The sequence below is a fragment of the Astyanax mexicanus genome, chromosome 12, assembly GCF_023375975.1.
Source record: "Astyanax mexicanus isolate ESR-SI-001 chromosome 12, AstMex3_surface, whole genome shotgun sequence".
Lineage (NCBI taxonomy): Eukaryota > Metazoa > Chordata > Actinopteri > Characiformes > Acestrorhamphidae > Astyanax > Astyanax mexicanus.
In genome coordinates, this window is record NC_064419.1 from 9,362,501 (window position 1) to 9,386,694 (window position 24,194).

At 38.3% G+C, this 24,194-nt stretch overlaps 1 protein-coding gene and 1 long non-coding RNA gene across 2 annotated transcripts in view; both read right to left on the reverse strand.

The window, feature by feature from the left end:
• The window catches only part of LOC125806094 (uncharacterized), a 4,919-nt gene extending 4,371 nt beyond the window's left edge, over positions 1–548 (reverse strand). The window contains exon 1 of the long non-coding RNA XR_007441411.1: positions 1–548. This exon is cut by the window's left edge and continues 2,592 nt beyond it. This is a non-coding gene — a long non-coding RNA (uncharacterized LOC125806094).
• Positions 1–24,194, reverse strand: part of qsox1 (quiescin Q6 sulfhydryl oxidase 1) — a 38,756-nt gene that overhangs the window by 9,792 nt on the left and 4,770 nt on the right. Inside the window, exons 2-11 of the mRNA XM_022670831.2 lie at positions 23,102–23,202; positions 22,510–22,558; positions 21,813–21,915; positions 21,512–21,602; positions 20,105–20,250; positions 17,763–17,897; positions 16,410–16,539; positions 5,653–5,775; positions 3,605–3,743; positions 556–732 (exon numbers count right to left, since the gene is read on the reverse strand). Coding sequence (XP_022526552.2) covers positions 556–732; positions 3,605–3,743; positions 5,653–5,775; positions 16,410–16,539; positions 17,763–17,897; positions 20,105–20,250; positions 21,512–21,602; positions 21,813–21,915; positions 22,510–22,558; positions 23,102–23,202 — 1,194 coding nt within the window. The remainder of the gene's footprint in view (positions 1–555; positions 733–3,604; positions 3,744–5,652; positions 5,776–16,409; positions 16,540–17,762; positions 17,898–20,104; positions 20,251–21,511; positions 21,603–21,812; positions 21,916–22,509; positions 22,559–23,101; positions 23,203–24,194) is intronic.

The window sequence follows — 24,194 nt, forward strand, 5'->3', positions numbered from 1 at the left end:
CAAACTAAAGGGATTTATTTACAGGCACTGTGGGAAGAAAATGGTCAGGAGGTCACATTGCATTATTTTTCATCACTATATAACAGTTTTTCCTCTTTCAATTACGTAAAATCGGGATATTTCATTTTACTTCATTGTAATATTGCTCTTTTGAGTTAGAATAGTTTCACTACAGTACTGTTTTAATGGTTAGATTGTGATACAGTAACTATATTTTTAGTATAGTACAGTTCCTGCTCTTTTAATAGAAGTATATTGTAATTGAGTATGAAGTTGAGTATTGTAGTTTGTATGAAGGTTTAGATCTCTGTGGGTTGTGACCTTTTCACTATCGTACTGTTTCTGCTCTTTTAATTGAGGTAGATTGTGATACAGTACCTATACGTTTACTATATACAGTAAACAGTTCCTGCTCTTTTATTTAAGATATAGTCTGAAACAGTACCTGTAATTTCACTATAGTACAGTTTCTGCTCTTTTAATTGAGGGGTAGATTGTGATTGTGAAGATTAAATTTTGGTAGGGGCGGGGAGGGGGTAGATCTCTGGAACTCACCTGCCAGGCGGTTGTTGACCTGGTTGTGTCGGGACCACAGCCACAGCACGGCGGTGGCTGGAGAGGTCACATCACTCAGGCTCTCTTGAGCCATGCTTTCGAAATGAGTGGCACACGGCCGACACCCGAAAAAACTGCTCACGTACGCCCTCATCGCCCGCAGCACCTCCAGACCATCTGAGAGAGGGAGAGAGAGAGAGAGGGAGAGAGAGAGATTCACTTACATGGTAAAAAGATCATTGTGGAATATACAGTAGCAGTAAAACATCAAGATATGGTTATAAGTTCTTATTTAAACAGCTGAAAAAGAAACATGTTCTAAAATGACTGTACACAGGAGAAATACAGTACCAAAAGTAGTCAAAAGACAATTGACAATCATTCAATTCAGTAATATTTCATTATTTAAAATTGTTCTGAATTGTAGATTGATACTAAAGTCATTCAAACTGTAAAGAAAACACATGAAAATATTTTGCAAACAAAAAATGGGAATAACAAACCTTTTGGATTCTTCGAAGTCGCACATTTTGGCTCATTGGGATTTTCTCAATCTTTTTTTTAGTTAATTACTTAAATTTCTTGCCTCATAATTTGTCTGAGGGCATTAGTTGTGAAGAGGAAGAGTTACAGGTATACAGTGAATAGCCCTATTTGTGTAATGTTCTCATCTTTATTATGAGAAGAACTACTCAAGTGAGTAAAGAACAATAATCTTTAAGACATGAAGATCAGTCAATCTGAAACATTTCAAGCATTTTAAAAGTATGCAGTAGCAATGACCATAAAAAAACATTATGATGAACCTGGCTCTCATCAGGAGCGCCCCAGGAAAGGAAGAGAAAAAGTTTCCTCTGTTGCACAGGATGAGTTAATCAGAGTTACCAGCTTCAGAAAGCACAATAACAGAACCTAGATAAGAGCACCTAAATGCTTTGCAGAGTATTTTGTTTGTTTAACACTTTTAAGTTACTACATGATTAATTATGTGTTCCTTCATAGTCTGGATGACTATATTTTTTTGGATTGTATATTTACCGTAGAGCTCACATTTTACTGAAATTCGTTCATAATGCTTTTTTTTTTTTACTGCACTACAATTCCAAACCATGGTTCAGTTTATCTGGATTAGGAACACCTCGTATGGTCTGACCAAAACGGTGGTTTTGTGGCCCCTTTCACACCTGCTATCTAAAAGCACTAAACCAGAGAGAAAGTTGGAGTTTATGAATTCATGAACGAAAGGAAAAAAGAAAAGCTGACCTGTGGGCAGAGTGTACGGGGTCAGTTTAGTGGAACAGTTATTTTTCTGGTGGACAGAGAGCTAATCCAGGCCACCACAGCAGACAGATGGACACACACACACACACACACACACACACACACACACACTGTAAGTTGCTGGATTAAGAGTAGAGCTGCAGTTACACACTAAACTAACCCCCTTCTGTAGTGATTTGGGAAGCGGGGGGGTGCAGAACTTTAATACAGTCACTTATGGGGTCACTCTGTATGTGTGGGGAGGCCCTGTTTTGTGTATGTGTATGTGTGTGTGTGTGTGTGTGTGTGTGTGTGTGGTTGGTGGGGGGGGGGTCATTAGGGGGTGGGAGGGATATTGTTAATTTTTTTAACCCCCTCCCACCTTCCCTATTCATTATATACACCCATTTATCCGTGTGTGTTCCTTCTGTAGACCCACTTCACACGCTGCCCTGTATGCCCCGGGCTGGATAATATGGCCAAAATTAATTAATTATCACAACATATTTTATACTTTACAGATGTATCTCAAAAAATGTGAGTATTTTTTAAAAAAGTTACTTTATTTCAGTAATTCAGTTTGAAATGTGAAACTCATACATTTTATTATATAGATGTTTTTTTCACACAGAGTGGTCTATTTTAAGTGTTTATTTATTTTATTGTTAATAATTACGGCTTACAGCCAATGAAAACCCAAAAATCAGTGTCTCAGAAAATTCGAATATTATATCAGACCAACTGGTACTTTTGGCAGTGTGGGCAGTGTGCCAAGTCCTGCTGGAAAATAAAATCCGCATTTCCATAAAAGTTGTCAGCAGAGGGAAGCATGAAGTGCTGTAAAATTTTCCAGGAAAACACTGTACTGACTTACACACTACTTAACTCAACTCAAAAGCCACAGAAAACCTGCCATAAAAACACTCAGAACTCAGTTTATATAATGCGCCTGTAGTTAGCACTTGTTTTAGCATAAACATCATCATCATTATCATCATCACAATAAGCGCATGTGCATTGAATCACACGCAGGATTTGCAATATCAAATTACATTTTCCTAAATTGTTGCTCTGTGATACAAAAGGGAAATTTACACAATCACTATATTATATCTAATTTTTTGGACACATAGTTATGGACATTATTCATAATCAGATCATATTGTATATTTTTTTAAAACAACACAATAGATATTGTTGAACAAAAATATATTATATAGCAATATACCAGAAAAATGGCAATCTATTTAAAATCCATATTACCTTTATCATACCACCCTAACATGTTTTATCATGATATACAGAGATTAGGATTTTACCAAATTGAAAACCTCTGGAATATAATCAAGAGGAAGTTGGATGATCACAAGCCATCAAACCAAGCTGAACTGCTTGAATTTTTGCACCAGGAGTAAAGCAGCATAAAGTTATCCAAAAGCAGTGTGTAAGACTGGTGGAGGAGAACATGCAAAGATGCATGAAAACTGTAATTAAAAACCAGGGTTATTCCACCAAATATTGATTTCTGTACTCTTAAAACTTTATGAATATAAAAACCTTGCATTATTTGTCTTAAAGATTTGAACCTTCTTTGGACAGTAGAGAGATAGTACTTCAATAAAATCAGAATAAAGTACTTCTAATACCCTTAACTTCAGAAAAATGTACAAATCTGCAGGTGTCACCATACTATTGTCCATATAGTTTATTACTGTATACTTTATCATTTTTCTGCACAATTTGTATTAAACTTGTGTGTATCTAAATATGTGTGTGTGTGCACGTTTACCTGTACTTCCTGAAGCTTTAGCCTGTACGGTCAGTACGTGGAAGAGTGTCCAGACGGCACAGGGATAGCCGCGGTATTGAGGTTGCGACCCCTGACAACCAACCCACCTCACACCTGCAGGAAGGACTGCATCACCACTCTAAAACACACACACACACACAATAGACTATTCATTGACAGGTCATTCAGCTTCCCCGTCAATCAATCAATCTTCAAATGGAGTGAGCACAGATCGCTGTAATACACCCCCAAACCATCCAGCTAAAACAGACACCACCCTGAACCACCTGTAGCACCTGAACCACCTGTACTACCCCTACCACCTGTACTACCACCTGTACTACCACCTGTACTACCCTGCCATCCTCAGAAGTGCTGCTGGCTTTTCTGGGATGTTTAAATTCCCTCACGTCTTTCAGCGCAGCCTTTAATTAATTTACTCTGCAGGCTCTGGAGTCCACCGGGAGCAGTGGAGGATCCGGCTGAGGCTGGATGGTGTATTGGAGGCATCAGTCCGTTTCCTGACCGGACTTCATCAGGCATCCCCACTCAGCCATTGATTCATTGATTAGTTGACTAAAAGCTAATGATCTCTGTAAGTGACCACTCCATTCAGCATGTTTGTGTAAAGTGTGTGTGTGTGTGTGTGTGTGTGTGTGTAGAGTGTGGAAGAGATTGTTATGCAGGAGGGCTTGTTAACAATGTTTAGTTTCAAGGACTTAAAACTAAAATTTGGAAAACTATACATATTTTAGTTTAGCTGTAAAGATAGAGCAGTACATTTACCAGTGTTAATTCACTACCTTTAGCTCAGTTTAGTTTTTAGATAAGCATTAGGATAGAGTTGTCAGACAATACTTTGGATAGAGCTGTTTGATAAACGCTGGGGTAGAGCTGTTGGACAAGAATTGGGAAAGAGCTGTTGTAAGAGCATTGGGATAGAGCTGTTGTAAGAGCATTTGGAAAGCTATTGTTTGAGCATTGGGATAGAGCTGTTGGACGAGCATTTGGATAGAGCTGCTTGACAATTATTTGGATAGAGCTGCTGGATAAGCATTGTTGGATGAGTACTAGGACAGAGCTATTGGACGAGCAATGGAATAGATCTGTTGTATTCACATTGGGATAGAGCTGCTAGAAAAGCATTGGGATAGATATATTGTACTAGCATTGGGATAGAGCTGTTGGACAAGCATTGGGAGTTGTTGTATGAGCATTGGGACATTGCTATTGGACGAGCCTTGGAATAGATCTGTTGTATTCACATTAGGATAGAGCTATTGGACAAGCATTGCGATAAAGCTGTTGTATAAACATTGGAATCGAGCTGTTGGACGAGCATTGGGATAGAGCTGTTGTATGAGGACTGGTATAGAGATGCTGGACAAGCATTTGGATAGAGCTATTGGATGAGCATTGAGATTGTGCTGCTGGGCAGGCATTGGGACAAAGCTATTAGTCAAGCAGTGGGATAGAACTGCTGGACGAGCATTAATATAGAGCTGTTGTATTAGCATTTGGATAGAGCTGCTGGACAGGCATTTGAATAAAGCTATTGGACAAGTTTTTATATAAAGCTGTTGTATGAGCATTGGAATAGACCAGTTAGACAAACACTGGGATAGAGCTGCTGGACAAGCATTGGGATAGAGCTGATGGACGAGCACTGGGATAGAGCTATGGGACAAGCATTGGATTAGTGCTGTTGTATGAACACTGGAATAGAGCTGCTGGACAAGCATTTGGATAAATATGTTTTATTAGCATTGGGATAGATCTGTTGTATCAGCATTGGGATAGATCTGTTGTATCAGCATTGGGATAGATCTGTTGTATTAGCATTGTGATAGAGCTATTGCATGAGGATGGGGCTAGAGCTACTGGATGAGCATTGGGATAGAGCTGTTGGACCAGCACGGAGATGTTGTAGAAGAACTGGGAAATAGCTGTTGGGCAAGCATTGGGATAGAGCTGTTGGATAAGTATTGGGATAGTGCTTTTGGACGAATGTTAGGGTAGAGCTTCTGGAATTGAGCTGCTGTACTCACCAGTACTGTGCTGTCCAGAGCTTTTCTGAAGTCGCTGTACTGGATTTCAGTTCCCTCCTGTTCCTGCAGCCAGTTCTCCACAGCCTTCAGAGCACCTTTAACGGCAGGCCTGCCTGGAAAATACTGACACACACACACACACACACCAGATCATTGATCATGATAAGTCGTCTGTCAGCTGAAGGTTTATCTGAAAGCTTAACACCTTTACACTGAGAACACACACTCATCAACACCAGACCCAACAAACACACAATATCTGTATCTGTATCAGGCCCTTATGGATCTATTGGGTTAGTTGACTGCTAACACTAGTAGACTGTACAGAACTACTCTTAAAGAAGTACACACTTTTTTACATACTTTTTTATATTTTATAGTTTTAGTGTGTAATATGTAACTGGAGCACTGTCATACCTTATAGCATTAAGGCCAATTTATGCTTCTGTGTCAAATTTACACCATAGCATTGTCTGATGCACACCACTCTAGAAATGTATTTACAAAGACGCTGACTGCAGCAGCTGTGATTGGTCCATTGAACGCTCTATTCCAGCCTTTATATTTCTACCTTTGTGGTTAAAACGGCAGAGTGGCAGACACACCCATGCACACGTATAAACGCTCACAACAGTGTAGGCCACTTGCTCATACTACACCATATAGCAGACATATTTCATAGTATAAGTGTGTAGTACTCAATTGGGACACAACCATACTTCATAACGGGTGGGCGATATGGTCCTAAAATAATATCACAATATTTCATGTTTTTTTTGCAATAACAATACTCTTGGCAATATGACAAAACACTGAATAAAAAAAAAAATCTTTCAAGAATACACTACTGCAACAAAATAAATGTAATGTAATTATTGCTCACAATATAATATAGAACACTCCTAACTGAGATATTAAAAAATACAAGAACTTTTTTAATAGATTTGTAATGTCATGATACTTTGCACAATGCACTTCAAATATATCCATATATCCAGGATTTAAGTAAAATAATTGATACTGAGCAGATATAATCTGTCTCTTATAGATATATAATGGGAAATGAGAACAGTGCAATTTTTTATTTAGCTAAAAACAGCAAAAAGTAGTACCCTGATGTGATGCTTAGGGGTATAGTGATAGGATATTTAAGGGTATAATATCGTTCACGATATTCAAAAATGTTGGTGATATCATTGCATACGATACTACATTGCATACCCCTACTTTACAATATTAGTGTGAAGTACACAATTGGAACACTGCCTTACTTTGTAGCATTAGTGTGTAATACACAATTGGGATGCAGCCGTACCTTAGAGTATTAGTGTCTAGTACACAAATGGGACATAGCCTCACTTTATAGCATTAGTGTGTAGAACGCAATTGGGACGCAGCAGTACCCACACCGTATGTGTGTGAAGTAACTCTGGATTAGCATCAATGCTAACGATCTGTCTTTTCCTTTCCTGCTGAAAGGCTACACTTCCAAAACACACAAATATATACACATATACACACACACAGACACACACACGGATCCCAGAGGTGTGTTTTTGGCTGGTTTGTGCTGCAGTCTTTTCAATTTAGCGGAAGCCATCTGCTTCTGTTCATCAGCGCTAACAGGATCGCCATTCCAGCAGCTCACTTAAAAAGACCCTGCAGAGATTTACTTAACCCCTACACCCCCCGCAACACACACACACACACACCAAACACACAACAGCACCACAGGTTGTGTATTCATGGACGCAAAAAGTCAATCAGGACCCTCGTCTTCCTGCGGCTGGAGCACTTGTGTGGATAATGGTCAGGTCTCTAGCCAGTAAGAAAAGCTCATCAGCGGCCTTCTGGGTGTACTGGCGGATCAAACAGGATCGGCCAGACAAAAGGCATTGTTCAAAGCCACACACACACACACACACACACACACACACACACACACACACACACACACACACACACACACACACACACACACGGATGCATTACTCTGAAATTTAATCAAACCCCTTGTTCACTCAGGGACTCTTCAGAGCACAGGCCAGCATCTCATCACCAAGCTGTGGCCTAGAACTTCACTCCTACACACTATACACCAATCAGCCACAACATTAAAACCATTGAGTAAGAAGGATGATCTGGTTCATATGTAGTTTCTGAATCAGTTTCTCTGAGTACAATGAATATTGTTGTTTTATTCTATAAACTACGGACGATTTAATTTCAGAAAATGAGAAATTGCTAAACTAACAAAAAAGATGCAGAGCTTTCAGACCTCAAATAATGCAAAGAAAACAAGTTCATATTAATAAAGTTTTAAGAGTTCAGAAATCAATATTTGGTGGAATAACCCTGTTTTTTTATTTGAAAGAATTACAGTTTTCATGCATTTTGGCATGTTCTCCTCCACACACTGTCTTACACACTGCTTTTGGATTACTTTATGCCTGCGCTCCTGATGCAAAAATTCAAGCAGTTCAGCTTGGTTTAATGGATTGCGCTCATCCAACTTCCTCTTGATTATATTCCAGAGTTTTTTTAATGTGGTAAAATCAAAGAAACTCATCATTTTACTAAGTAAGTAAGCAAGTAAATATATATATATATATAATTAAACCAATGGTAACATAATGGTAACAGGTGCTCAAGACGCTCCAACTGATGCTCAGTTGTACAGTTCAGTATTCCACCTTCAGCCAAAGGTTTCACATTGTTGGTTTAGGTTGACTATGTTTAATTAATTAAGAATTAACTCAGAATTGCTATTTTATTGTATGTATTGTCCTTAATTGGGATGCAGCCTTAATTTTTGGTTGTATAAAGTGTGTAGTATGTAATTGGGACACAGCCACTTTATAGTATCACTGCATACATATAATGCATTTAGAATGGATCCATATTTTATAGTATTACTTCTATAGTATAAATGGTACCACTTTAAAATAAGACTACCTTTATAAAGGGTTTATAAATGGTTTACAATTAGATTATTAACGGTTACTAACTAGGTTGTAAATGCCTTAAAAATCATTAATAAGCAGTTATAACACATACGTAGAAAGGGCAACATCATTATAGATGGGTGTGGGTTCACTATTTGGCAAACAACAGGTCATTGTTGCCCTTTCTACGTATGTGTTATAACTGATTATTAATGATTTTTAAGGCATTTACAACCTAATTAGTAACCATTAATAAACTCCTTGTAAACCATTTATAAACCCCTTATAAAAGGTAGTCTTATTTTAAAGTGGTACTGTATAAATATACTAATTTCTTCAAGAGTATAGGGTGGAAATGCAGCAAATATTCAGTAACTAAAATTAGTGAACCATAAAATTTTAAAAAAGCAAGACAAAAGCGAAAAGGTTAAAAAAATGAAACAATTTCAGTCCAATTCAGTTTTCAGTCTTCTGACAATTTTTTTGCATTGTTTCGTTTTGTTTGAACAAAAATTCAAAAATTCATTTCAGTGCATCGATAGTATAAGATAAATTTTCCAAATTAATTTTTGCCCCTGAATATTGATTAACTGGTCTCCTGGGTAAACTGGTACTTGGCCACCGGCATCTCACCAGCAGTCAAACACCAGTCTAACCAGACCCCCCACCTCTTCCCACCCCCTGCACCATGACAATCCACTTCACCCAGCAATATGTCATCCAGAATGCGATTAGTATCAGCACTTGAGGACCTGCAGTGCGCCTCTGCGGATCCGACTGCATCTGCCGGCCCGAGCCGGACCAGCGCCACTTAATCTGTCCCCCACGGCCCTCTGGGAGCAATCTGCAGGTCAGCCGTGTAAAAGCTGCCTAAACAGCCCCCCCCCGGCCCCTCGACAGTCACACTGCCCCCCCTCTCTCAGACAATAGGCTTTGTTTGTGACAGCAGTGCAGGGCTTGTTAGGAGGAAAAGCAGTAAAGCAGGGGGCCAGGCACTCGAGCAGAGTTAACACTGTAATGCTCAGTACAGAATCCCTCCAGTCACATTTAACCCTTTAACACTTTTTTATAACAACATCACTACAAATATTTCCTAAGTGACCAATTATATTAAATATATATTCATAACAGAATATTAATAAAACTGTTTCAAACCCATCATATATTTGTATATACAGTCAGGTACAAATATTTCCTGAGAATATGTAAAAGTATATAAAATACAAATATAAAATATATTTACGAAACAAGTAGTACAAGTGGGAATTGTGTAAAAAGTGTAAATTCTTAATATTTCATCAACGCAATATTTTAATGCAATTTCTAATGTTGACACAATAGTTTAATAATTATAAATCATGCAGATGTTATTTTTGTGCATTTATTCTACTATCCAAGCTTTTTACTTAACTTTTATAAAATTATTTTACTTGTTATAAATACGTAAATAGTATAATAATCAAGTGATTGTTTAAAATAAACATCTGGACTTTACATTAACAGTTTGGTTTAAAAAAAAAATTGAGAAAATGTTAATATTATATAAGAGCAATTGGCCAAGTCCTGCTGGAAAATGAAATCTGCATCTCCATAAATGTTGTCAGCAGAGGGAAGCATGAAGTGCTGTAAGATTTTGAGGGAAAACAAAACTGCACTGACTTTAGACTAGATAATAAAACACAGTGGATCAACACCAGCAGATGACATGTCTCTCCAAACCATCACTGATTGGTGGAAACTTCACACTTGACCTCAAACAGCTTGTACTGTGTGTCTCTCCACTCTTCCTCCAGACTCTACTCCCTTGATTTCCAAATGAAATGTAAAATTTACTGATGATCAGTGATGGTTATGTGTCCCTGAATGCCTCTGTCCTCAGTTTAAACCAGGATGGCGGGAATATGCAAGCGGGAACGCAGGGTTCGGTGGACCAATCACAGGTATGTGTAGTGTAGCTACACTGTAGTGTCGACTCACTCGAAGTATAAATTGGCCTTCAGTCTGCTGGACCACTCGCCCCGAGCACATATACCGTACTTGCATTGTCCAAACAAACAGATTTATGCTTCATTGGGACAGAACTGCAGGTAAACGAGTTAGCGTTTAGCGAGTCGTGCAGTTAAACAAGCAGATTAGCTCATCTCTCTCACAGAGCTCGGCTCAGTTGGGGTCTCAGGCTGCCCTCATAATTCCCAGCTTTATTCCTTACATCCTGCTGGGCTGAGAATCCCCCCAAAAAACCTCAAACCCTCTTTCTAATGCTCTCAGGCCTAATCCTGTGGTACACCCACCTCCATACAACCCTGTTTCCTGCCACCCATCACTCTCAGTACCAGCACCACCATGTTGCAATATATATTGTATAGTAATATTGATGTTTGTATTGAAACACTAAAAGCTCTCTAAACTCTAAACTAAATTAGACTGGCCCACAATTAGACTTAATAAACTTACTGCTGCATTACTCCACATGGTGGCGCTATAATCAAATAGGGAAAACCTGCGCTGAAGAGTATTGGTAGTTGAATTCAGTAAAACTGACACCAATAAATTCATAATTCCTGGTATTTGATTATTTAAGAATGTTTTATCATCTTCAGTAACAAAGATGCTGTGAAGTATTGTAAAAAAAATGTTCTGCAACATACTAGCTCATTGTAAATAATTAAAATATCATTAAAAAGTTACTTTATTTTTAGCAAATTAGTTCAAAATGTGAAACTCATCTATTATATAGATGTATTACACACAGAGTGATCTATTTTAAGCGTTTATTTCTTTTATTGTTGATGATTATGGTTTACAGCCATGAAAACCCAAAAATCTATTAGAATATTATATAAGACCAATTGGTACTTTGGGAGCAATGTGGGCAGTGTGCCAAATCCTGCTGGAAAAGGAAATCTGCATCTTCATAAAAGTTGTCAGCAGAGGGAAGCATAAAGTGCTGTAAGATTTTTTTACTGATCATCAGTAAATTTTACATTTCATTTGTAAATCAAGAGACCAGAGTCTGGAGGAAGAGTGGAGAGACACACAGTCCAAACTGCTTGAGGTCTAGTGTGAATTTTCCACCAATCAGTGATGGTTTGGAGAGTAGTATAGTGATATCATCGTTATCATGTGATTCCCTGTGATTTCCACCTCTACCGCCATGATGGTAAAATCACCACCAGTACTTCCTAGTATTTCCAGAACCACCCCAGCCACTGCTGTAGAACCTGAAGGTGTTATTTATGCTGACAGGGTGTTTATGACCGTGCCTGTTTTATAGCCGTGCATTTATGATTTGGCAGGTTTTTCTACCTGGTTGCTCAGTCAGTCCAAACCAGACGTCTGGAACCTGAGCTCATTATACACCAGCAATACCTGCAAAATTACATATGGTAACATTACATTCTCTACCAGTAGAGTTAATATTTTAGAGTAAATTTAACTCCACATGGATTCACATATTACCTGTATGGAACACTCATTGTTTTTTCATTTATAGTCCACAATTAGAACAGCTTTCAAAAGTGTTATGATCCTTTTAAAAATATATAATAAGTAATAATTCAGTTTTAACTGTGTTGAGACAATATTTACTTGCTTTTACCCCTTTAAATATTGTACTAATCTGTTTGATAGAGGACATTTCATTCACTGTATCTTCTTAAAGAAGGTTTTGAACTGAAACCAACCTGATTATGCCATCTCTGCCAATCGGTAGAGATACGTTAGGCTAAAATAATCCACTAGAGGGCGCTCTATCTTTCAGTAGTAATTCACATTTGTAAATTACTACATCAGATGTTGCCCTCAAGCATTAAACATCTGGCCCATGAGGTTGTTTGAACTATAATGAATGCTTCTCTGGCGAGTCTTTGTTTACATACCTCCCCTCTCTCTCCGTCTCCCTCGGTGTGAATTTAGTTTCTGCCGCTCTTGTTTTTCCACATGTTCTTGGGCTCCCTATTTCCTTAAAAGGGCGTTTTTCCCCGGCCGTGTCCCAGTTTACTAGCTGGGACAGCGGTACTGTATTGGACCGCGACCCTGACAAAAAACGGGTTCGATCCCCAATATTTTCCATTCTTCTTGGGTTTACCTGCTTTGAATGTAACTGTTCTGCAATTGGGTTCAACAACCCTCTGGGCTGGAGAGCTACTAGTCTGTAGCACTCCATCCCTTCACACTTCATTTTCTTTGTGGTCGCCACATAATGGCTTGTCTATTGTTTATTGTTGTGTATTGTTTGTTGTCCCATGTTGCACCATGGTTCTGGAGGAACGTAATTTCACTACACTGTGTGCCTGTACTCAGATGTAATGACAATAAAAGGTTCTGGACTCTTGACTTAACTTGAAAATATCTGGCCCGTGGCCAAACTTAACTGCCAATCCCTGTACTACATACATGATTATTTTTGGAAGGTAAGCGTACTATTATTTCAGAGGATTTGATTAATTAAATTATGTAGCTTAATATAACATACACTTTCTTTTTTGTGCTTTGTTTTCTGATTTTACCAATCGTAAGGATGGTGTTTATTTCAAAGAAGACTTAATGATCATAATGAGTTGTACATATATATTATAAATATAAAAATATATATTATATATTATATGTATTTGCCAAGGGGCATAGCCAAAGCAATGTCAAAAAGTCATTTATTGTTTAAAAGTCATCCCTATCCCCAGTTCCCAAACTCATCCCATCCAAAAGTATTGGATGGAGCTCCTTCATTCCAGAGAACACAGTTCTTCCGCTGCTCCACAGATCAATACTGAGGGATTTATTTCACTCTTGCCCATGCCTCGTATTAGACATGGTACCAATAGGGTCTTGAGCGTTCTATTCTACTGGAAGCACTTCTCAACAAGGACTACACAAGCTGTAGGTGTGCGTTTGCACATCTGTTTCAGCAACTGAGGCATTTTTGATGAGTAAACAGAAACAACTTGTTGTTGCTGCTGCTGCTGGTGTTTGGATTGACCCTGTTTGCCCGCGGGTCGGTTAGCTCGGTTACAGGTACCACACTGCACAGTAAGATGATTATCTGAGGAGGTGCTGCAGTAATGAGATGATCCTGATCACTGCTTTACCTTCACACTAGAGCTACCAGGCTAATGTAGCCTGTAACACACACACACACACACACACCTAGCAATGGGGCTAACTCATCAGTTCAGTGCTCAGTTATATTTAATAAACTGGGATTATGTGACACTTCCTGATACTGTATGATGTCACCTACTTAATGTTAAACCCATTGCTGACACATATGTGCAAATGCACACACACACACAGCTTGTGAGACAAAAAAAAAAAAAGACAGAGAAATCAATAATTAAATAATCTACTGCCTTTTAATTCATATTCTGACTGTCGCACAAAAACCTTCTACTTAAGTGTGGACGATACGGTCCTAAAACAATACTGAAATATATCTGGGTATTTTTGTGATAACAATACTCTTGGCGATATGACAAGACACAGAATTTTTTTTATAAATTTAATAAGAATAAACTACTGCAACAAAATGAAAATTAAATGTTACTATTGCATACAACATGATATCGAACATCCCTAACTGAGATATTAAAAAAATTCAAGATTTTTATCAGATTTGTAACAGAAGTCAATAATCCAGAATGTTTTAATACTGATAATAAACTCCAAATATCTCCATATATCCAGGATTAAATTAAATAAATGATACTGGACAGATATAACCTAGCACTAGTAGATATATAATGGCAAATGAGAACAGTGTGATTTTTTTTCTTTTGCTAAAAACTTTTGCTTTTTGCTAAAAAGTAGTATCCTGATGTGATAATCAGGGGTGAGTGATATGGCACAATATTTTAGGGTATATTATCGTTCACGATATTCAAAAATGTTGGCGATATTATTGTGTATGCTACAATATGGCACACCCCTACTTCTACTTACACCTTTCTTTATAATGTGAATCTGACAGTTGTTAATATTGTATCAATTTTTTTTTCAGAAATTTTTTGTTTAAGCAATGTTTGCCGTTTGTGCTCTACCTTTACAGATTTTGTGTGGTGTGTGTGTGTATAGTAGGTATGTCTACACACACACACACACACACACACACACACACCACCTGACTTTATTGTCTCTCACTCCCCCCTGTGGTCAGACACAGGAACACCAGCCACCCTTATAACTTCCTCATCAGTGTCTGACCCTGGAGTACTCAGATATGAAAATAAATCATATCAATATTTAATATTAATCTGTAGATAATGGAGGGATGTGCTTCTGATGTTAATGAATATGAACATATAGAGGTCTGAGACCTGGCTGATTAAAAAACAAACAAACAAACAAAAAAAAAAAAACACTGACCAAGCCTAAACCAGGTAAAAAAAAGACAGATATCTGAAGACGTACACACAAAGAATGTGGATTTTAAATGTATAAGAACACAAATATTATTATTTTATCATGGCTGCAGATTGCAAAGCATAACTATAGTGTTCTCCAATTCATTCTATTTTTCATCTATTTTCCATTTCACCATTTCAGAGAGATTTTTGGACACAAATTTGTCTTTTTTCCATTAATAAAAAAACTGACTGTAAAAAAGTGAATGCCCATCTACTGTACAGTTTAGATTCTCTGCCTGAGCCCAGGCCGACATGATTCTCAGCCCAAACACAGGTTACAAATATGGTCTGTGATGTAGGCCTACCTTTTTTAATTTTTATTTATTTATTAAAAAAAAAAAAAAAGGTTAGTGACCTCCTTCACTCATCCACATTATACGCTGGAGTTGAACTCCATTATACTTTATTATACCACAGGTAGTTTCGACCCTGCAATGTGACTGGCTGAGAGGTGTTTTATGAGTGACGTTATCAGCCGGTAATGCACTGTAACCGAAGCTCTCCATGTATTACTCCACCACATACAGGTAACCTAGCAACGATGCAGTGCTTACAAGCCAAACAGAGCAGCAATAGAACTATTTTAACACGCGGAGTGTTTATAACCAAACAGTTCGTATTTTTTTGTCCTCTTTAACTCAAAATCTTTCAATAAATAGCGATTATGGAACTGTAGTATAATCGCAAAAATACACTTGAGTGTATTATTGCTTATATATATATATATATATATATATATATATATATATATATATATATATATATATATATATATATATATATATATATATATATATATTTTTTTTTTTTTAAACTTTTTAAAACTTTTTTAAAGTCTATAGCACTGTTGCTTAACCTGTTTATTAACATCATTCTGAACTGATTTTGCTCATTCTAACACCTTAGAATTATAGATAAAAAGCTCAGTTTTTACTACAGTCTACTTACTAAAACAATGTGGGGGTTAAATCAGGCTCTGGCTTATAATGATTTATAAAGTTTATAGGGTGGGCCAGGTCAGGCTCGGACAGAACATGAATGGGCTCTAATCTAAGCTTAACCTTCTGCTTAATTGACATACACCATTTTACATATACCACCTCCAAAAAACTATTTATGATCATTAATCCTGCAATCTTTGTTGTTTTATTTTCATCCCTCTTTACTCTCATTGCTTCTAATTCCTGAGTTTATATGGGATGATGATGATGGTAAAATAGTGGAATGTCTGAACTATAAATACAGTTTTATTTAGGGACTATTTTTGTTGGACTTTTCCCTGCAGCATATATTAAAAAAAACTTTAAGAAATGTTTTCAAGCTGAAATCTTCTCAGAACTCTGGAACTCAAGGATCTCTGGGCGCTACCCCGGTCAGTTACTCACCCCTGTTCACCTGTCTAAATGAGGCTCACCTTGGTGAGTACGGTGATGTACTGCTTCAGGGCTGTCAGATCGTCTCCACTGATGGTGGTGTGAGCAGAAAGCTCCACTCGCAGAGAGTAATGCAGCGCTGACTCCAGATCAGACATATACACCCGCGACCTACAGACACACACACACACACACACACACGTAAAGGACCGCTTTTTAGCATATTCTTTAGAGTTTAGATTCTTTTAAACCACATGAGCACATACTTTTCTCTTATTGGTCAGAACTGTCTGAGGCGGTGTTAAAAAAGTAAATACAAGAAAAAGGTCCTTCAGAATAAGAAATTCTTGTTGCGTATTACTGTTTGTGTATTTATTAAATTGCTGTTTGAAATTATTATTAATTATATTTTCAGGTGCCTAAAATTTCTGCTAGAATACTGTTTTTCATTTCTATTTAACCCAAAAGAGCTCATGGTAATATATGTGCCACAGACCAGAGTAAAATCCTTACAGCACTCTGGCCTTCAATTAAACTCAAAAAGTCACTGAGTGACACACACTGATCATCCTGAGAGCATCACTACAGGACAGTGTGTTTATCTGTCTTTGTTCATCTGACCTTATTTACAGAATACAGGAGTGCTTTAGGGTTAGTTCTGGAGATAAAACTGAACTATCTCCTTAAAAAATGTACTATTTACTTCTACAGATCTGTCCCAACGTTTCATAAACCTAGTTCTGACCTGATTTCTAGAAAGAAAAAAATGAATACAACTTTAATATAAGGCTCCTTTATAAAGTATTTATAAATAGCTATAAAAGAGTTTATTAATGGTTATAAATCGAGTTGTAAATATTAGAATTACATTACTTAACATTAATAAGCACTTACAACACATAAATAGACAGAACAACAGTGACAACAACAGTGACTTTATTAAAGTATCTAATAAAAAATATTAAAGGACTAAACTGAGTTTCTATGTTATTTGATATGTTAGTTATAATTATGTTATTAAATATGTTTTATAGCTAAATGAATGAAGTTATTAAGAGAAATGTTAATGCTGACTAATGGATCAGACAAAGTAAGATAAGAACCAACAACAGTATAATTAAATATGGAATCTCTATTTGATACATGGCAGGCTACTTTCTACATGTAACTGCTTATTAATGGCTTATAACGTAATCAATAACTATTTAAAATTAGTTTAACTATTTATAAAGCCTTTATAAAGAACCCTTATAATAAAAGTGGTACCCAAATTTTAGCTGTTCACTAAATTTAAACTAGCTGGGTCTGAGCTCTTATGGGTTAATTTGTTTTAACTTGTTTTTTAAATATGAAAATATTAGATATGTATTAAGAACACTGCAGCATGTTCCCACCTGTTGAAGGACCTCCATGGTTCCTCTGTGTAGTTCCTCTGCAGGTCAGAGTCTGATGGAAGGGGTTTTCCTGCCCGCACTACACCCGGCAGCCTCTGGAGGGCGTAGGAGTAAAACGTTCGAGCCTCCATGAGTCTGGAGAGAGAAAGAGATTCTGATTACTGGCCACTTTATTAGAAACACCTACTGTACCTTGTGATTTAACACACTGGCCACTTTATTAGAAACATCTACCTACAACATACTTCCACACACTGGCCACTTTATTAGAAACATCTACCTACAACATGCTTCCACACACTGGCCACTTTATTAGAAACATCTACCTACAACATGCTTCCACACACTGGCCACTTTATTAGAAACATCTACCTACAACATACTTCCACACACTGGCCACTTTATTAGAAACATCTACCTACAACATGCTTCCACACACTGGCCACTTTATTAGAAACATCTACCTACAACATGCTTCCACACACTGGCCACTTTATTAGAAACACCTACTGTACCTTGTGGTTCCACTCAGTGGCCACTTTATTAGAAACATCTAACTACAACATGCTTCCACATACTGGCCACTTTATTAGAAACAGCAACCTACAACATACTGCCACTTTATTAGAAACATCTACCTACAACATGCTTCCACACACTGGCCACTTTATTAGAAACATCTACCTACAACATGCTTCCACACACTGGCCACTTTATTAGAAACACCTACTGTACCTTGTGGTTCCACTCAGTGGCCACTTTATTAGAAACATCTAACTACAACATGCTTCCACACACTGGCCACTTTATTAGAAACACCAACTGTACCTTGTGCTTCCACTCAATGGCCACTTTATTAGAAACACCAACTGTACCTTGTGCTTCCACTCAATGGCCACTTTATTAGAAACACCTACTGTACCTTTTGGTTCCACTCGGTGGCCACTTTATTAGAAACACCAACCTACAACATGCTGATACTTTATTAGAAACATCTACTGTACCATGTGGTTTCACACAGTGGCCACTTTATTAGAAACACCTACTGTACCTTGTGGTTCCACTAACTGGCCACTTTATTAGAAACACCTACCTACAACATGCTTCCACATACTGGCCACTTTATTAGAAACACCAACTTACAACATACTGCTACTTTATTAGAAACACCTAGTGTACCTTGTGCTGCCACTCACTGGCCACTTTATTAGAAACACCTACCTACAACATACTGCTACTTTATTAGAAACACCTACTGTCCCTTGTGCTTCCACACATTGGCCACTTTATTAGAAACACCTACTGTATCTTGTGCTTCCACGCACTGGCCACTTTATTAGAAACACCTACCTACAACATGCTGCCACTTAATTAGAAACACTTACTGTACCTTGTGGTTTCACTTAGTGGCCACTTTATTAGAAACACTTATCAGGTCCAGCCTCTATCAGTTCACATGATTAGGAGAAAAACACTCAACCTGGGACCACTCAGTGTGTGTGTGTGTGTGTCGCCCAAGATCAATCATGTATTCTGTTCTGTTGGCAGCCATCTGTTGGCGAGTGGCTCTGGGAACAAGAGGCAGGTGAACCAAACACTATTGTTTTCCCACACAAGATTAAAACCACACACACACACACACACACACACACACACACCGAGATGAAGGCGAGTAATAAATAATGACCCATAAATCATTTCTTTGCTGCATTTGTCATCTGCAGGAACTCGGCCTGCATGCTAAGTCCGGCTCCGACTCGAACAACAAAGCAGCAGATTTATGCAGGACTGCAAATCACGGTGTGACACACCAAACCCGAATAACAGCACAAATCGCACTGCTGCTGATTTATGAACAGAACCGGGTTCACAGGAAGTCAGTATATGAACAGGAGCTGGAGATCAAACAGAAAAGAGGATTTATAAAAGGAGAAGATAAAAGGTTGATCCTAAACGAACAGAAAGAAGAAGACGCTGATTTATTCTCTGCTGTATTCAGAACTCCCAGAATTCACTCCTGTATTATCTCAAACTCCCCCTAGGTTGTGTAATAGAGCCGTTTAGGAGCAGATCAACTTCAACTTTAACAGTGATAGCTAGCCAGGGTTAAAGCTTCCAGCTTTAAAACATGGTGAAGGTAGTTTAATACACTGTTATGCTAGTGTAAAAACCACAAGGTTAACAGTGGGATAAGTATTATGAATAGTGTGTTATCCAATCAGAAGAATATCTATTCAGAATTGTGTGATAAGATAAATAAAATTATAAAATATTTTTGTTATGATTTAAGCTGACTGGACACAAAGGTATGCGTATGTGTGTGTAAGTGTGTGTTAACTCACACAGGGAGTCTGGTGTAGTTGGTGTCTGTGTAGTACAGGTAACAGGAGGGAAATTCGGTGACTCCGAGTCGGGAGACCAGGTCCTTTTCAGAACTCAAAACCCGCCGCACAGCAATATTCTCATACTGCAACAGGTCCAGTGTTACCTACATAGATAGTACATATAAATACAGGAAGTAAATAAGGCTCAGAAAAGCTAAATACAGACAGGCAACAGGTATGAGTTAGAATATAAATAAAAAATGTGTGGATGGGTATGTGTGTATATAGATATGAGTGGGTACAATCACATTTCGTTAGATATGGGTGGTATGGGAGTATGAGTTTGGGTGATGGTTATGAGTATGACGTGGTATGGGTACAGTTGGGTATGGGTATGATTTGGTATGGGTACAGTTGGGTATGGGTACAGTTAAGTATGGGTACAGTTAAGTATGGGTACAGTTGAGTATGGGTAGAGTTGAGTATGGGTAGAGTTGGGTATGGGTACAGTTAAGTATGGGTACAGTTGAGTATGGGTACAGTTGGGCATGGGTACAGTTGGGCATGGGTATGACATGGTGTGGGTACAGTTGGGTATGGGTACAGTTGGGTATGGGTACAGTTGGGCATGGGTACGATTGTGTGAGGGTGGGTACGCAGGGTATGTGTGGATATGAGTATGATTTGGTATGGGTACAGTTAGGTAAGGGTACAATTGGGTATGGGTAGAGTTGGGTATGGGTACAGTTGGGCATGAGTATGATATGGTTTGGGTACAGTCGGATATGGGTACGATTGGGCATGGGTACAGTTGTATATGGGTACTACTGGGCATAGGTATGTTTAAGCATGGGTACAGTTGGGTATGGGTACAGTTGGGTATGAGTACTATTGAGCATGGGTACAGTTGAGTATGGGTACAGTTGGGTATGAGTATGATTTGGTATGGGTACAGTTGAGTATGGGTATGATATGGTATGGGTACAGCTGGATATGGGTACGGCTGGGCATGGGTACAATTGAGGATGGGTCCTATTGGGTATGGGTATGATTGGGCATGGGTACAATTGGGTATGGGTATGATTTGGTATGGGTACAGTTGGGTATAGGTACAGTAAAGTTTGTGTAAGATTGGGCATGGGTACAACTGGGCATGGTACAGGGAACGTTTGGGTATGGGTGGGTACATTTGGGTATGAGTTAATATGGGTGAGTTTGTGTGGGGTATGAGTGGATACATTTGGGTATGAGTAAATACGATGGGGTATGAGTAGGTACAATTAGGTATGGGTGCATATGACTGGGTATGAGTGGTTACGATTGGGTATGTGTTGGGGAATGGGTATGATTGGCTCTGGGTAGCGATAGCAATGGGCGGGGAGCCGAGCAGTTTAAACTGGTTTGTGTGTAAACAGCTGATCTCACCTCTCTGCCTACATACGAGTCATTTTTCTCAAACACCAGCGCCAAGTGCTGATCCTTATTACTCTCATAGAAACCGTCAACCTCTGCAGCACTGCACACATAAACACACACGCGCGCGCACACACACACACACACACACACACACACACACACACACACACACACACACACACACACACACACACACACAGACACACACAGACACACACAGACACACACAGACACACACACTATATTAAATATGGCTTACTTCCTTTATCCTTTGTATGTATATGTCGATGTATGGATGTGTGTGTCTAACCTGGCTGGTTCCAGTGGTGGACATGCAGGTGGTCCAGGTTCTTTATGGGACTCCAGTCTGTCAATAACAAGGCGACGAAGGCCTTGGACATCCCGTGGAAAACCTAAACACATGTACACATACAACACCGGCTATGGACCACATATCGACCAAAACCTTTCTAATTTAGCTGAACCTGAGAGTTGATCAGATCATATAGGCTCTGATGCTGTTCAGCACAAAAAGCTGCTGTTTCTTGTTCAACCACTGGAGCAGGAACATGGTTGCAAATGGGATGTGGGTTCGACTGGGTTCAGTCGTACTTTTTTTTACTCAAACTTGTGTAAAATGTGCAAGACTAATGCGACTCGTAGAGGAAATAGAAAAAAATATATGTTTAACTGTAGTAACCTGATACCCCTCTTCAGAGTGCATCTTTCAGTCCATACTGTAAGTAGCTATTAGCACAAAAACACAAAAGTGTTCTGATTCTGTTCTGATTTAAACAAAATCAGCAGATGTTCTGTTGTGTTCAGGCTCATTTTTATGGTCTGCAACAATGTCTATAAAGCTCTGATTGGTCAGCCTGATTTTAACCCATCTGTTGAATGCAGAAAACCACAAAGGTAATGATTGTTAAATCATTTCAAATGTTGCAAATTTAAAGATCTGTTTTGGACTCTGGTGGTGGCAGTGTAAGGGTTAATAAGTTCTGTACCTCTCAGACTTTCCCCCACAGACTCGTTACTGGAATACGCTGGGAAGAACTGAAAGAGAAAGAGAAAGAGAGAGAGAGAGAGACAGAGAGAAAGAGACAGACAGAGACCAGCATTATCACTGTACTAACAATAAGAGCAGACACCAATACACACCAATATTATCATTTATAATTTCATCATTACTAATATAAGATAGAGATAGAGAAAGAGAGAGAGAGTGAAGAGGTGAGAGAGAGAAGGAAAATATTTGCAGTACTCTATTAACTGCAAGTCCCACCTCCTCCTCCCCTATACTTTAAATTAGTTCCAGATGTGGCTCTCACTCACTAACTTCTCTCTCTCACTCTCTCTCTCTCCCTTTCATCCTCTTGCTCGCTCCTCCCTCTTTCACTGTCTCTTTACTTTCTCCTCTCCTTCCCCCCCCCCTCTCTCTATTCTCTGTGCTGCCTGGCTGTGGTGCTGTAGTAGCCTGAAATTTAATAGTCTGGAGGTCAGACTGGTCTGCACAACACCCACAGTACTCACTTCAGGACATACAACCCCCCCCCCCTCCCTACTGGCATACACTGGCCCTTTAAATCAGCTCCGTACCTTTAGAGAGGGGTACCCAGTCACCCCCAAACTGGTGCAGGCCTTCCTGTTCTCTTCCTCAGCACAGTCTATAGCCACCAGGTCCACCGCCGGCTTCCACTCTAACCAGCAGAAATACAAAGAGTTAATTACAGTTAGACACAGTGCTGGTAAGCACTAAAATGATATCAAGATATTTAAGGGTATTTCTGAGACAACTGGGCAGTATGACAAAACACATGTTTATTAATATTCAAGAATTACTTACCAAGACTCTGATTTTGTATAAACGAATATGAATATAACAAAATAAACACTGTAATATTTAGATAATGCAGTGTACCACAATATACTATATATATAAAATACAATATGGCACATCCCTTCTGTCCACTTTGTCATATTGCAAAAGTAATGAATACACAGCTCTGGAAAAAATTAAGAGACCACTTCAATTTCTGAATCGTTTTTTCTGGTTTTGCTATGTATAGCTATATATTTGAGTAAAATGAAAGTTTTTGTTTTATTCTATAAACGACAGACAACATTTCTACCAAATTCCACATAAAAATATTGTCATTTACAGCATTTATTGGCAGAAAATGCGAAATGGCTGAAATAACAAAAAAAATGCAGAGCTTTCAGACCTCAAATAATGCAAAGAAAACAAGTTAATATTCATAAAGTTTTAAGAGTTCAGAAATCAATATTTGGTGGAATAACCCTGTTTTTTAATCACAATTTTTAATGCATCTTTGCATGTTCTCCTCCACCAGTCTTACACACTGCTTTTGTATAACTTTATGCCTTTACTCCTGGTGCAGAAATTCAAGCAGTTCAGTTTGGTTTGATGGCTTGTGATCATCCATCTTCCTCTTGATTATATTCCAGAGGTTTGCAATTTGGTAAAATCAAAACAATTCATCATTATTAAGTGGTCTCTTATTATTATAAAATTTTTATATATTATTATATATTTTTATATAATAGTTAACATAAAAAGAGTGAAATAGAGTTCATGCAAGAGTGCAAACTCATCCAGCTCTGTGTTGACTGTAATAAACACACAGGTTCTCGAGTTCTCTGGCAGCTCTGGGAGGCACGTGAGGCTCCG